The 14,549-nt window shown below is 33.1% G+C and overlaps 2 protein-coding genes across 2 annotated transcripts; both read right to left on the bottom strand.

Moving 5' to 3' along the window:
• Nucleotides 1-2,128, bottom strand: LOC147570194 (3-ketoacyl-CoA synthase 20-like). Its single transcript, XM_086656738.1, has 2 exons — nt 1,368-2,128; nt 1-916 (listed from the first exon to the last, which is right to left on the bottom strand). The coding sequence occupies exons 1-2, from the start codon at nt 1,998-2,000 to the stop codon at nt 155-157; spliced, it is 1,395 nt and encodes a 464-aa protein (XP_086512864.1). The 5' UTR covers nt 2,001-2,128; the 3' UTR covers nt 1-154.
• A 1,364-nt stretch (nt 2,129-3,492) lies between these two features.
• LOC147570195 (3-ketoacyl-CoA synthase 20-like) lies at nt 3,493-6,072 on the bottom strand. The gene is made up of 2 exons (XM_086656739.1): nt 5,095-6,072; nt 3,493-4,354 (listed from the first exon to the last, which is right to left on the bottom strand). Exons 1-2 carry the CDS (start codon nt 5,782-5,784, stop codon nt 3,587-3,589), a joined length of 1,458 nt encoding a protein of 485 aa, XP_086512865.1. The 5' UTR covers nt 5,785-6,072; the 3' UTR covers nt 3,493-3,586.
• Between the last annotated feature and the right edge of the window lie 8,477 nt (nt 6,073-14,549).

The following is a 14,549-nucleotide window of genomic DNA, read 5'->3' on the forward strand; positions in this document are numbered from 1 at the left end:
TTAAAACAACTCATCCCTAACATTACTCATTAGGTAACTATAGGATTAACAACCATACTCGGATTACTTCTATAAAGAAAATACTTAAGAGGAAAACAAAAATATTTTAACAGACACTAGTTGTATGAACAAATCAAGTCACTTTAGGTATCCATCAACTATGTGGAACTATTATATCTTCTTCATCATCCATCCATAGATTCTTCCACATTACAGGATCAATGGTCCTTAATGTTTTCCAAACTGCACTATTGCATTCAAATCCTGCACCAAGTCCAACTTGCCAAACCCTATCACCTTTCTTGACCCTACCCTTAGCCTCTGAATATGAAAGTTCATACCATACTGAACTACTAGATGTATTTCCAAACCTATATAATGTCATTCTTGAAGGTTCCAATTGCCATTCACTTAGCTTGAAACTCTTTTCTAATTTGTCTAATAATGCCCTTCCCCCTGGGTGAATACAAAAATGCTCAAAAGCCAACTTAAAATCTGGTAAATAAGGTTTCATTTGGATTAAGAATAACTTCCTTCCTATTAAATTTGCCAAGTAAAGAAGCTTTTCTGATATGGGTAAGACTAATGGACTTAGCATAACTAAGTTTGTTTTTAAGGCTTCTTCTACAACTGTACCAAGCTCTTTTGAGAGACTAAGTCCCACTGTACCATTGTTATCTTCTTCTTGGTATGTGCTCTTGTAGCTACGGTCATCGTTACCCTTGTTTACACGGCATATGTGGGCGAGTTGATATTTTGCAGTGTGACGGTCTGCGGGTCGGTTTGAGAGGAGGATGGCTGCACCGCCCATTCGGAAAAGACAATTTGGGAGTAGCATGGAACGTTTGTTGCCCAAGTACCAGTTCAGTGTGATATTCTCCGTACTCACCACTAATGCATATGAATTAGAGTGTACCTGCATATTTAGCACAAAGATCAAATCTCATGTTAAGTGTAAGGTGATGTAGTAATTTGTTTTTTCTTTTCTCATTGGCCAAATCTACCTTGTCTGGCTCGTCTGAATTTGGCTCGTATGACTCAAATGGACGCAAACTCAATCTGAATCGATCGTTCAAACGAGTCAAATATCACGAATCAAACAAAACGAATACTCTGAAATCTTACTCGAGTAATGTGAGACTTAAGATTGTGTTAGGGTGATATTGAGTTTCACCATGTTTTTTCTTTTGATGGAGCTCTAACTTCATGAGATTTTTAAGCTAGAATTCCACCACCAAGAAACCCATAAATGGAGGATCGAAAAGGAGAGGCCGGCGAATATTTTTGAAAAAGAAGTTGGAGTCGGCGGGGAAAACAATTTAAATCTTACTACTCTTTCGACATTTGGATGTTTGTTAGAAACTCACTTGTAGGAGTTGCTTAGCAAGATCAACTGAGGTAATGCTAGCACTACAACCCATTCCAGCAAGGTTGTAGCTCAAAATACTACTTTTAAGCCCATAACGATTGATTATCGTAGAACATAAAGACGGTGACGGATTAAAAAGGCTAGAATTCACAACCAATATCCCAATATCACTAGGTAAAACTCTTGTTTTCAACAAAACATTATCGACGGCTCCGAAAATTACACTTTCAGTTTCTTTCCTTGCTTCTTCCATGCTCTGGTTTTGATCACCTTCCAATCTAAGCAACGACTCTGGTAAGTACGTTGAAGGACCTAAACCTGATTTCTCCAGTATATTGTTTTGAAATAACAAGCTCTCATCCGAAAAGATCCCTGTCTTCTTGGAACGTTTATTAAAGGATTCATAGCTGCATTTCAAAGAATCTTTAGGTTTGTAACATTCAAAATCAACTAGATAAACGCGACGAGTACGCGTACAATAGAATCTAGCTATTAAAATCAACAAACTTGAGTATAGAAGTACGATAGCAAATTGATTCAAGTTCATGATCATAAGTTTGTTGCAAAGTTTAAAGAGGTAATGACTATAGGTAGTCCTAGTAGAGAATTGAAGGAAGTCTTGGGTCATCATGGTGGTAAGAAAGAAACAAAATTTGTGGAGAGGTGCTTTTTGACTGGTTTAGTCCAGGGAGTGTGAGGAATTTTATAGGTATTTATCCCCATGAGATATTCAAATCTAGAAGTCATCATGTTTCGAGAAAAAGTCTTCGCAATATTTATTTTCTAGTTATATTGCTATCACTAGAGTTACTATGTCAGGTCGAATCTCGGCCAAGGTACGTGTCATGTCATGATATAGGGAAAGAACGTTCTCTACATCATGACAGGACACGTACTTTAACCCGCCTAGGATTTGGTCGGATATGTCACAGCAAGCATGTTCTCATTTTCCTAGTGCTAAATTTAATGAAAAAAAAAACTATCTAGTAAGTTTTTTGTAATTCCTCATCAAAAAAAAAAAAAAATTCAAATATTACCTAAGCCCAACCAAGTAATTCATTGCTCAAAAATATCATTCTTTATATTACACTTTCATTTGGTCATGTGATGGCCTGTCATTGTCATAACAAGGCCATGCAGGAGGAGGAAGATCAACTGTTGATGGAACATGGCAAACATTTACTAGTTAGGTTTTTTTTTATGAGATATTACTAGTTAGGTTTGGATATCAATCAATAAATTAAGGTCCTCTGTTCCTTTCCATCATGCATATATTATATATACAGACCAAAAGGTCAAAATGTCTAATGTCTATCAACTAGAGATTTGGGTATTTGCCCAATTATGATTCCTCACCTAAATTCACCTACATAATCTTTTGCAATTATAACCTATTTAAATAGTATGGTTGAATATAATAAAGATGCCTGCACATTGATACGCAAACCTATACTGTAAAAATTAGTTGTGGGATTGGATGAAATAAGTAAATGCATGTAAATCCAAATAAAAGCATCCATTTGATCTTACTACTAGTATTTGTTGTTAGATAGTTTGGCCTACAAGTTTTGTCGGTCGTATTCTATTTAAACGTGTTCCTTTTTTGTTCGTGCCGTTTGTTAAAAGTGAAAAGAAATATCTATGATTTGATGGATTGGAGCTAGGGGAATGACCTGACCAATGGCATTTGTAAACTTCATTTGTTGGGAAGAGCATGATTTTGAGTAGGCTACCGCTTAAGGAAGGAACCATTGTTGGGTTAGAATTGATCATAGAACACTACTCTGTTTTCGAGAAGGAAGTCTCAAAACCATATAATGTGAAACATATATAAAACTGAAAAAATATTCTATGTCTCTTTGTTTTTCGATCATGGTTTGAGTTTACTCATATAGGAAGCTACAATGTGACTATGACTTGATAAAAGCAACCCAACAAGGATATCTTAGGGTTACAAAAAGGAAAGTGCAGCACTCTTATTGATTATAAGATGTACGTGTATAAAAATATGCGTGGGTGAGCCAAGTATATGCTAATATGAGTTCGTTTCTTTTGGATATGACGCAGCGAAAAACTCAGAAAAAACCTTTAGATCTCCGTCTTAAGACTTATAGAACCAAAACTCACAAGAATTTACTTAATTTTATTGATCAAAACTTGATGAATTAAACAACTACTACATCCCCTTTATATATATATATCTATCGGGAGATCTGGTTATGATACATGAGCCGGAAATGTATTAATTTCTTCCATCCAAGGGTTTTCAATTTCTTCAGCTGGATCGACGTCTCTAATTGCTTTCCAAACTGCACTATTACATTTGAACCCAGACCCAAATGCAATCTGCCATGCACGATCGCTTTTTTTCACCCTACCCATAGCTTCAGTGTAAGCAAGTTCGTACCACATTGAACTACTAGATGTATTTCCAAACCTATATAAAGTCATTCTAGAAGGTTCCATATGCCATTCAGAAAGTTCTAGTTTCTTCTGAACTTCATTTAGTACTGCTTTTCCGCCCGAATGGATGCAGAAATGTTCAAATGCAAGCTTGAAATCAGGAACATAAGTTTTGATGTTCTTCATTTTCAGGAACTTTCTCATAAATAAAGCCAATAAGAAGAGAAGTTTCTCAGAGATGGGGAGTACTAAGGGCCCTAGTGTGGTGATATTCACTTCAAGTGCCTGACCAGCCACATCCATTAGGTCTTTTGAAAGAGCAACACCAATTTCTCCTTCTTTGTCTTCATGTTGATATACACAACCAAAAGAACGATCGTCAGCACCTTTGTGTGTTCGGACTGTATGTAATAGTTTGTATTTTGAACGGTGTCGATCAGATGGGTTATTTGAGAGGAGAATTGCCGCCCCTCCAACCCGAAATAAACAGTTGGAGACTAGCATTGAACGGTCGTTACCGAAGTACCAATTCAATGTGATAGTCTCCATGGTGACTATTAGAGCATAGGTGTTGAGGTGAGTCTGTAACAAAACCAGAAAATTATCAGCTTATAACGATAGTTTTTTTCTTCTATTGCATTTTTTAGTTGGTTTCAGGTATTATGAATCTGAATATTATTTATGTGTACTTTGTCCAAGAACACGAGTGCTTATAGTATGTGTTTATCTTTCTAGTAAACTTAAATACAAATTTTCACGTAACACGAACAAAAAAGGAAGCCTAGTTCATGACTAAATACATAGGTTTTTAGGCCCTCTCTGTGATAACATGTTGGTTTTGAGGTGGATGACAACAACTTTATCTTGTAAGGAACCCATCTGCTAGATCAAGTTGTTGCGCGTTCTCAACACACCAATAAAAGACATGCACGATTTAGGCTCTAAAGTAAGCCAAGAGTACGGGAGAGTGTGAGAATAGTAGCACACAACAACGGAAAGTTTAACGCCGAAGTAAATAATATTTATGGGCCTACTTGCTTATTTTAGAACCCAACTATATTAGAAACGTAAAAATATGTCGTTAAACTTCCACATAAAATTTCAGATTATAAAAGAAACACAATCCTTATGACAAGAGTGAGAAAACTAACCTAAATATAACGACCAAGTAAATAATATTTATGGCGTATTTGCTTATTTTAGAACCTAACTAAATCATAAACGTATTAAACTTATACCACATAAAAATTTTCGATTATAAAAAAAACAGAATCCTTATGACCTAACCTAATAAAAATGTTAGAGAGAGTGAGAAAACTAACTTGAAGTAAGTGCTTGGCAAGGTCAATTGATATAACTCCAGCACTGCAACCCATCCCACCCAGGTTATAGCTTACAATATCACCTCTAAGCTTATACCTATTGACAATTATATCTGAGTGAGATGGTGTACTAGTAAAAGTGCTACAATTTACTATTAGAATCCCAATCTCCTTAGTATTCACTCCAGTCTTTAGCAACAAATCATCTATTGCACCAAACATAACCATCTCCACTTCCTTCTTGGCTTCTTCGTCACACGGAATAGGCGGTACACTTAACAAAGATCTCGGCAAGTAAGTCACCGGTCCTAATCCTGATTTCTCAACAATTTTTTTTTGAAATGCTAAGTTATCTTCATTAAATGTTCCAAGTAATGTAGATAACTCTAAGAACCTCTCTTTAGAACAAGCTAGCTCAGATTTAGGCTTATAACATGTGAAATTTACTAAGTATATGTTTCTAGTACGAGTGATTATGAGGTAACGTAGAGCAAGAAAGAGTGGTATAGATGAGAACGAGATTAGACCACGATATTTGAAATTCAAATAATGGTTCCATAGCTCACTTAAATCTTCACAAGTGAGTTGCAAGAGATAAGATGAAGAGATAAAGAGTAATGGAATGAAGAGAAAGTACATAAAATAAGATATGAAGTAATGGTACCCAAGTTTAATATGTTTGAGCTTCATTGATCCAGGGAAAGAGGAATTGGTTCTCTTTTAACAAAAAACTATCAACTAATGAAAAGATTGAGAACTATATATAGGAAAGCAATTGAGCAACCATAACTTTGGTTCCCATGATCTCTTACTTCTTGGGTCACAATAGGTATACCTCTTTCAACAAAGAAAAAACTAGTGAAACTTGCTCAAATGATTTTTGAGTAGTTCCTATGGCCTTTAATAGTCACTAGTGTCTTTAGGATTGTTTTATGTAAGTATGAACATATTTTATCTTTATGATATATATTCAAGACATTCCACCTACAATATTTATTGTACTCATTTAATCACGTATCTGAAAAAACCCACTCATGTTTAAAAGTACTTTTCTTTAAATAAATTAATAATTTAGAATTTGATTAAAAAAGAAAACTGCTATTTGGCTTGAAAATTGGGACTGAATTCAGTCCAAAAGCGGAGGTGGACGGTTCTTATTGGTCTAACGATTTTCTCCCCACATGTCCGAACTAATGGAAGTCGGCCACATAAACCTTTGGGTTGAGGTCAGCCCCCATTTTCGAACCAAACAACGTATTTGTTAAAAGAAGTTGATATGTCACATTCACCCAATTCAAAAATGAACTTATGTCCTATCCAGAACTAGAAGTAGAGGCCACCAATATATCATAAATACAAAAGTAGTCAGTCTTAACAAACCCTAATCTAACACTACAAATGACACACCAACTTTTTTTTTGTTGTTGAAAATGACACACCAACTAACCTCTATAAATCTCATCAAAAAAATATAAATAACCTCTATAAAGATTCAAGAAGTAATAATAGTAGTTTTTTTTAGGACTTTGCCCTAGTGTTTTAGGACTGTGGACTAATTTAGGAAATCTCCTATACACCAATGCCTAATTACCAACATACACCAGTACCCATCCTGCCCCTCAAATTGGCTAGCTGAGGCCTGAGGTGGGTAGTAGTTGTGGATGTTAATGGACATGGCAATCCCCATCAATGTGGGGAGTACTGATCAGAGATTTTTGAAATGTCTCCTAATACTTGTAGTATTTTTTATTTTAAATATTTCAAATCTCTCCGGTACATGTATAATTTGTTTGAGAAATTGTAAATGTCTTCCAATATCTCTGTTATTCGTTTAAGACACTTTAGATATCATAAATATCATCTAATGTCTCAGTAATTCGTTTGGTACAAGAAATTACAATTTAAGATATTTTGGTTTCATGGACATGTGTAGACAACATTTCTCAAAATATATTTTTGAAATATCAGTAAAAATATGTTATTTCGTATGATAAAATAATAATAATAATAATAATAATAATCTATCAATGCACATATATACCTAGATGTTCACAAAAGTCCAAAGTTATATTTTAGAATAGGTCGATGATCATTTGGGAAAATAAAGAAATTTTTCGAGATACAAATTTTTGGGTGGAAACAAACAAAGTAATTTTTCGTTTTCTCCAAACATCATTCACCCTTAATGTATTTTAGTTTCTTCTTCATTCGTCTCCCTCCTCCATGAATTCTGACGACCTCCACGAAAAATAATTTACCATTTAACATTTGTTCCATTTCAAGTTTCATCTACCCTAGAAATAGAGAGTTCTCAAAATAGTACTACTGGAGGTAAAACCCAATAAAAAACCTTAATACTAACAAGGGTTTAACTAGACATCAATTACTTCTTCCTCAAAATACAATGGAGTTAGACAAAGAAGATGGGAAAAATGGGCGTCTGAGATTAGAGTTCCTATTAAATACCTTAAAATGTCCACAAGACATTTCAAGATATTTTAAGCCCTAACTAAAATAGACCAATGTCATGAAATATCTTGAAATTTTTACAAGATACTTTGTCCATGATAGCAGCCAAAATGGTCTTTGGTTTAGGAAAAACATCAATGGGTATGGGCAGTGCATTAAAAATGGTCATTTTTTGTACTTGGTCTTCTTATACCAATTGGTTTAATGAGACCGTTTGAAGGATCATTTCATAAATAACTGCAAAATATAAGGACTCGAATAAAAAATAATAATAAATTTAGGGGTTTTTTGAGTTTACCCCCTCAAAATTAATTGGTAATTGAGTTTACCCCCTTCAGTAATTGGTAAATGAGCTTACCCCCTTAGACTTACTATTAGTGACAAAAACACAAAAGTTATGTTTGGCGTACGTGAAATAATTGCGACTACCAAGAACAACTATTCTTCAATATGAGCTTACGTTTTTGCAGTTTTTCTAGACATAACCAACCCAACCCTAATACCGATCACTACGATCGACATCAGGGGCGGCATGGGCCCAAAGCAGCCAAAGCGACCGCTTTGGGCCCCAACGTGACAGAGGGCTTAATATTTTCGATTTTTATGTCAATTGTGAAAATATAATAACATTCTATACTACTATATAATACTAATTAAGTTGTAGCTCAATGGATAAGGCTTTGAAATATGTGTAGGAGGTCAAGGGTTCAATTACACCCACAATCATTTTTTTACAAAAATTTTTCTAAATCTTACATGGGCGCCAATTTTCAATGCCGCTTGGGGCCCCCAAATGTTAGGCCCGACCCTGATCAACATTACCATTAACATAATAAAACATAGAAGTTTACTATCATTATTGTCTCAGTTATAAGCTCCTAATAAGATCTCATGAATGAGGAACCATCACTGACGAAGGAGCCAACCAACATCAAGTAAGAAGAGTCATTCGACTTAAAAGAAGACATCAGCTTAAACAAAGACATCGACTTAAACGAAGACATAAATAATGAAGATATTATGTCTCAGACAAAGAAAAATCCTTATTTTGTTTTTCTCAATGGTTGAATCAACATTTTCAGGGTTTTTAGGTCGTTTTTTTTTCTAGCCCGTAAAGGATTTTTTATTAGGTTAAATGGAAAATACCGCAAATTTTGACTAAAGTAGATGAAATTGATTTATGTTTCGACTATTCTTTACAAAAAAATACGTCATATTTCATCTGGTCCGGATGATATTTGTTTACATTTTCGGTGGTTTTGTTTGAAAATTTTCACTATTTTCATTCATGATTTTTTTTTATGTTAAACCGAAACTTCTTTTGTGTAAATGTCGTTTATATATTTTCTGAGTTACATCATATCTAATTAAATAATTTATTTTGTCTTTCTAGGCCAAGGTTTCTTGGTCATTTCTTAGCCAAGACACACCTCGTGAAAGCATACCTAACGTTGAATCTTTTTTCCTTGCTTGTATTTTTCATTGCAAAATTGATATTTTCTTACAAAAGTTGAAACCCTTGAAATCAATGGAGTTTGATCTAGGAAAAAGTGAGGAAATTAGTCAAACTAATAAGAAGTATTAATTTTTTCTTTTGTTAATGGAGATGCGCGATGTGTCGATTAGGGTTCGAGTGTCCCATTATAGATTTTCTTAGAGCATCTCCAACGGGGCACTCAACTCTAACACTAGAGTGTAACATATGATATTTTTTTTGGAATTTTTGTTAAAAAACCTTCTCTAATGGGACACTTTGTTACACTCTATTATGAGGTGAATGCGTTTATATATTACGAGAGTTTCAATAAAGACACTCTAAAATTAGAGCGTCTTCTTGAGTTTTCTAAGTGTCACCTACTCGCACTCTAAAATTCTAAAGACATAAAAGTTATAGCTTTTCAACTATTTTTTTTCTACTGAATTTAAGAGTGATACATATATAGGGTCGGTGGGTATATAGACCAAAATAATGTTCAAAAAAGGTTTATGATCCAATCTTCTCAAAATATGGATATTTAGTCCTTTTACATTATGGACATAAAAACCCTCACTTTCTAAACACATTACCGCCAATGTCCCACGCTCAAATTTGACGTGGAGATTTATTAGCAAAAATTGTGGAGATTTATTAGCAAAAAATATGGAGATTTATTAGAAAAAATGGATAGAAACAAATCATAATTTCTCTCTCCTCTAAACAGATTTGGAAAGCAAAATTTCTCTTTCCTATTATCCGAATCAATCAGAAACAAAAATCCTAACCAAAACGAAACGTCATCACCACGGATTTTTCCAAATTAATTTTCTCTCTCTTCTTTACAGATTTAGAAACCAAATCAATTTTCTCTTTCCTATTATCCGAATCAATCAGAAACAAAAATCCTAACAAAAATTACTGTAAAGTATGTATAATTTATTCACAAGTTTTTTTTGTATGGTTATTTTTCATCATAAAGAAGTTTGTTTCAACGTTATGGTGAGATTTTGGGTTGATTTTTATGGTTATTTCTGTTGTGACATAGTTTCTGATGTTCAAAGCTTCGTCATAAATCAATTTTTAGAGATCTGTTTGATAAATTATGTCAATTTCTGTCTGGTATAACTTAAACTACTGTAAAGTATGTATAATTTATTCACAAGTATCCGTGATTTACCACAGGATTCGGTAATTTTTTATAAATAACCAATGATAACAGCAAAAAATTAAAAGTTTTTAATTGTTCAAACCTTGTAATTTCTGATAGTGGTCATTTATATGAAGGAATTTATATTGTATACTGATATACAATAAATATGTTTTACAATGGGATTTAATGATGTACAACAAATTCTGATATATTAATGATAAAGTATAATTTTAAACGTTATATACCTAAACTGTAAATACGATATTATGTATAATTTACAATAAATTATGCAAACTTTATGAAAAATAATGAGACATTTATCACAAATAATGAAATCATGTTTCCTTTCCATGTCTTTCAATATGAACATAGAATCGCATTTCAATGGTGTCCATCCATGCACTATCCATTTGCAATCTTCAACAGGACAGCAGTAACACGCTTAGAATCATTCTTTATGAATTTGAAATCATGCCCGGTGTTGATGCTATATTGCCTAAGAGCATATCGAAAAGATTTTGCACCCCCAGGAAATAACTGTCCTAGTTCTGTAAATATCTTATCCCAACCATCTGATTTCAGTTTGATTTCCTTATTTTGATTTGATGATTCTGTCTGGAACTCCATCTGTGATAATAAAGTGAGATAGGTTAATTCAAATAAATTATATATACAAGTATATTATTTGCAGTAAATTATATGAACATTTGAATAAATTACATGTACTTTATAGAAAAGTACACAGGATTTACATATGTAAATCAAAGATGTTCTAATAATGAAACGAGAACTGTTTTGATATTAAATCATACATAATGTTCCATAAATTGCGTATGATTTACACAAAATAATATAATGTTAATGTTATTCGTGAAAAATTTGCAGAACCAGAACATATATCATGTTCTCAATTTGATAAACATTGCAGGGAAAAGTTTATATAATTTACGTTACATTATGGTAATTTATTCTAAAGTATATATAATGTTAATTCTGTTATGAGTAACCGTGCGAAAAAATCACGTTTCATCAATCTGTACGGAAAAAAATCAGATCTGAAGAAAATTTGAATATCATACTTTGCAAAAACTCCAAATCTATTGATAACTGATATGACGATTGATTGCAAACAATAAGTAAACTCGATTTGTAAGATTTAGAAATGAAGTATTAATCTCATGAAGATCGTAATCATTAATACAAACTTTAGAGAGAGAAAGACAATAATAACTTTCTTGATCTGAAACATAATCATCAAATAAGAAAATTGTTTACCTGATTAACGATTAAGATGATGATTTTGAATAGCTCTAATGATAATGAAACAAGTTAATGAAAGATTTTCAATCGAAACATAATCAGAAAACATAAAATTTGGTTTGAGTTTTACCTGAACTTAGAAACTCAGTTTTCTGTTTTAATGGAGGATAGTTTCAGAAGATGAAGATGTAGAGAGAGAGAGAAAGATAGGACGAGAAGGTTTCGGTTACAAAGTTTTTTGTTTTAATGGAGGATAGTTTCAGAAGATGAAGATGTAGAGAGAGAGAGAAAGATAGGAAGAGAAGGTTTCGGTTACAAATTTAAGGAAGATAAAGATTTCTTTCTTCCTTTAGAGTCGGTAATTGGAGAGAGAAACAGGGAGATAAAATAGGAAAACGAATATTGGTTGATTTGAGCTTAAATTAGATTTTATATATATAGAAGGTTAGTTTAGGTATTATAAATTATTTGGTATTCTAGGGATTTGTGTTTTCTCTCTAGATTACACCAAATGGACTAGATATCCATTTGTATTATTTTTTTGGTTTTGAAACCCTTTATTGGATTAGAGAGGACTAAAAGTTCTATTAGGGTCCGTTTTTTGGATTATAAGCCCAAAATTCCATATATATATATATATATATATATATATATATATATATATATATATATATATATATATACTAGGCATAACCCCCGCCCTACGGGCGGGGGAATGCCTTTGCGCAACACGACGTGATATGCATTAAACTTATTGGACATGTAATCTAGATAAATTTATTCCGATAAAACACTGTATATTGATGGTTTTTGCTTAAATTTAAAAGAGTCACGAGCAGAGTGTGATTTACTATATCGATAAAGAAACTCTCAAGAATTTTAATGTCAGAAAAAGACTTATTCTTTAAGGTACGACCAAACTTCTTTTTATTCACCTTATTATCTCATCCACTGCACTCTCTGGTTCTTCTACTTCAGCTGCCCTTTCACTTGGTCTGACTTGTGAACACCCCAACATCTTCTTCGTGTTTGGCTACTCCTTGTTATAAGTCCAAGTAGTTTCCTAGATATATAACATGTGCTTGCGACACATGGTATTTGTTGGACACAATTACCTGATGAGCAAATACAACTGTTTAGTGCCACTCCAAGTTCATTTGTCTGAAACTTTTTTAGCAGTGTTCTTGTAGTTTTTATAATTCCAGTACCTACTCTGCAACAAAGAGACAATGGTGAAAAGAATTAGAACTCCATATCGAGAAAAATATGAAACTTACATATGAAGCAAACCAGAAAGTAAAACACAAAAAGAATTGCGAAATAGAAATAAGAATTAAAGACTAAACTAAGAGTTTGCAGAATTATCATCACCAAACAAAGCGACAATTCCTAACGAGTATCAAAGCAAGGAGTTGCAAATTACTATTTTTGATAATGGAAAAAGAGGAAACAATTTGGAGAAAAAGAGGGAAATAATTACCGAAGAAGAACAAAGTAACTACTTGATCAAGAGGAGGAACATCGGTGAACAATTCAAAAGGCCAGCGTAATTATTAAGGATTTGACAGAATTAAGAATTGAAGTTGGTTTCTAACTCCTTATTTGTGAACACTTGGATTTAACTCAAATAAAAATCAGATGGTGTAGGTTTATCCAAGTACAAATCTATTCTGCTTACAGATAAAATTAAAGTCATGCTTGAGACAAACCAATGTTACCAGAAGTCCAGAACTCATTGTAGTTTGGTTTTCAGTTGGAGTCTTAGACAGACAGTCAAAGACAGCTAGATAGAAAAAATTAGGGTGATAACCCCATAATTTTAGGCAACCAAGAGGTAATATAAGTTTATTACATGTTAAATAGAAAATCACTGGAGTATACATCTTAGAACAATTCCTTTCTAAGTTACAAAAGACTCCCTTGAAGGATTGTAAGACTGGCGAGTTCTTTTACTACATTGAAAACAACTACAACATGCACAAAATGGCCATCTTCGTAAGGAGAGTGGACAGCTAGAAAAATATGTTTGGATATAACAAATATGTTAGTCAATGTCTTTGAAAACCTATTTTGATAGAAAATAATAGAGAACAAGACATTAAGTGATTCATTTTGGGAACTAAGAATTAAGGTTGAAGTTGTGTGCTACCAAAAGAAACACAAGTCATTTAGCAATGTGAAAACTTGAATGGGAGTTGTATAAGAAAGCTTTGTACCTGCTGTCAAAGAGGTGAAGAACTTCAAATTAGACAATGAATAAAAATAATAATAAACTAAAATGATACATTAAATATGAGCTATGAAGTTAATTGATGAATAAAAAAACTATCACGACAAAAAAAAAACCTAAAAAATTCCTACAATATCAAGATGGATAAGTTAAATCTCACCAGATCATAAAATTCAAATGAAAAAACATATTAGTCAGTGTAACTTATAGAGAAATTGTACCTGAAAGAGATGGTTGATCTTCGGATCAAATGGTTTTAGTTTTGCTAAAATCTCAGTCATTGTGTCATCTTAAGAAATAATGTTTTGTTCTGGTAGTGGGAAGAGATTGGGGACGATTGAGATGATTTATATACTGCACTTAGTAACAATTAAGATGATTTATATACTCTCCCCTGATTCTCCTCACCTGGTTAATGACAATAACGGAATCAAACTACTATACGGTCGTGCACAAGGAAACAGAGATAATGAAAAAAGGACAGCTTACCATAAGTTTGTGATGGGGCTCATCTGTATCGATTAACATCTTTTTGTACGGGTATACAACGTCCATGATAAGAAGCGGCAAGAAATGGTTGTTTGAGTGTTTCCAACTTTCGTGCTCCGATTTCCTTTCAGCATATTCCTTTGGAAAGTTCTTCTTTATGATGTTATCCAATGCAAGACTAATAACCAATACGAGAACTTGAAAATGATTAGGGTTTGAATGGATTACTAATATGACAATAGAAGAGGAATACCATTTGATATTATCGACTAAAACAGAAATTTGATAAATGAGCAAACAGTAGGAACCCAATAGATTTATCACAAGCAATTTTGAACAATAATATGGTATCTCTCCTGAAATCTGAACTAATATGAAGA

The sequence above is a fragment of the Eschscholzia californica genome, unplaced genomic scaffold, assembly GCF_041429995.1.
Source record: "Eschscholzia californica isolate CP2 unplaced genomic scaffold, dmEscCali1.0.p SCAF_1, whole genome shotgun sequence".
Classification (NCBI taxonomy): domain Eukaryota; kingdom Viridiplantae; phylum Streptophyta; class Magnoliopsida; order Ranunculales; family Papaveraceae; genus Eschscholzia; species Eschscholzia californica.

Coding starts and splice junctions, on each gene's coding strand:
- LOC147570195 (XM_086656739.1), bottom strand. CDS start 5,784: ATGAAGCTCAAACATATTAAACTTGGGTACCATTACTTCATATCTTAT. Junction 4,355..5,094: donor TTGCCAAGCACTTACTTCAA/GTTAGTTTTCTC, acceptor GTTTTGTTACAG/ACTCACCTCAACACCTATGC.
- LOC147570194 (XM_086656738.1), bottom strand. CDS start 2,000: ATGATGACCCAAGACTTCCTTCAATTCTCTACTAGGACTACCTATAGT. Junction 917..1,367: donor TTGCTAAGCAACTCCTACAA/GTGAGTTTCTAA, acceptor CTAAATATGCAG/GTACACTCTAATTCATATGC.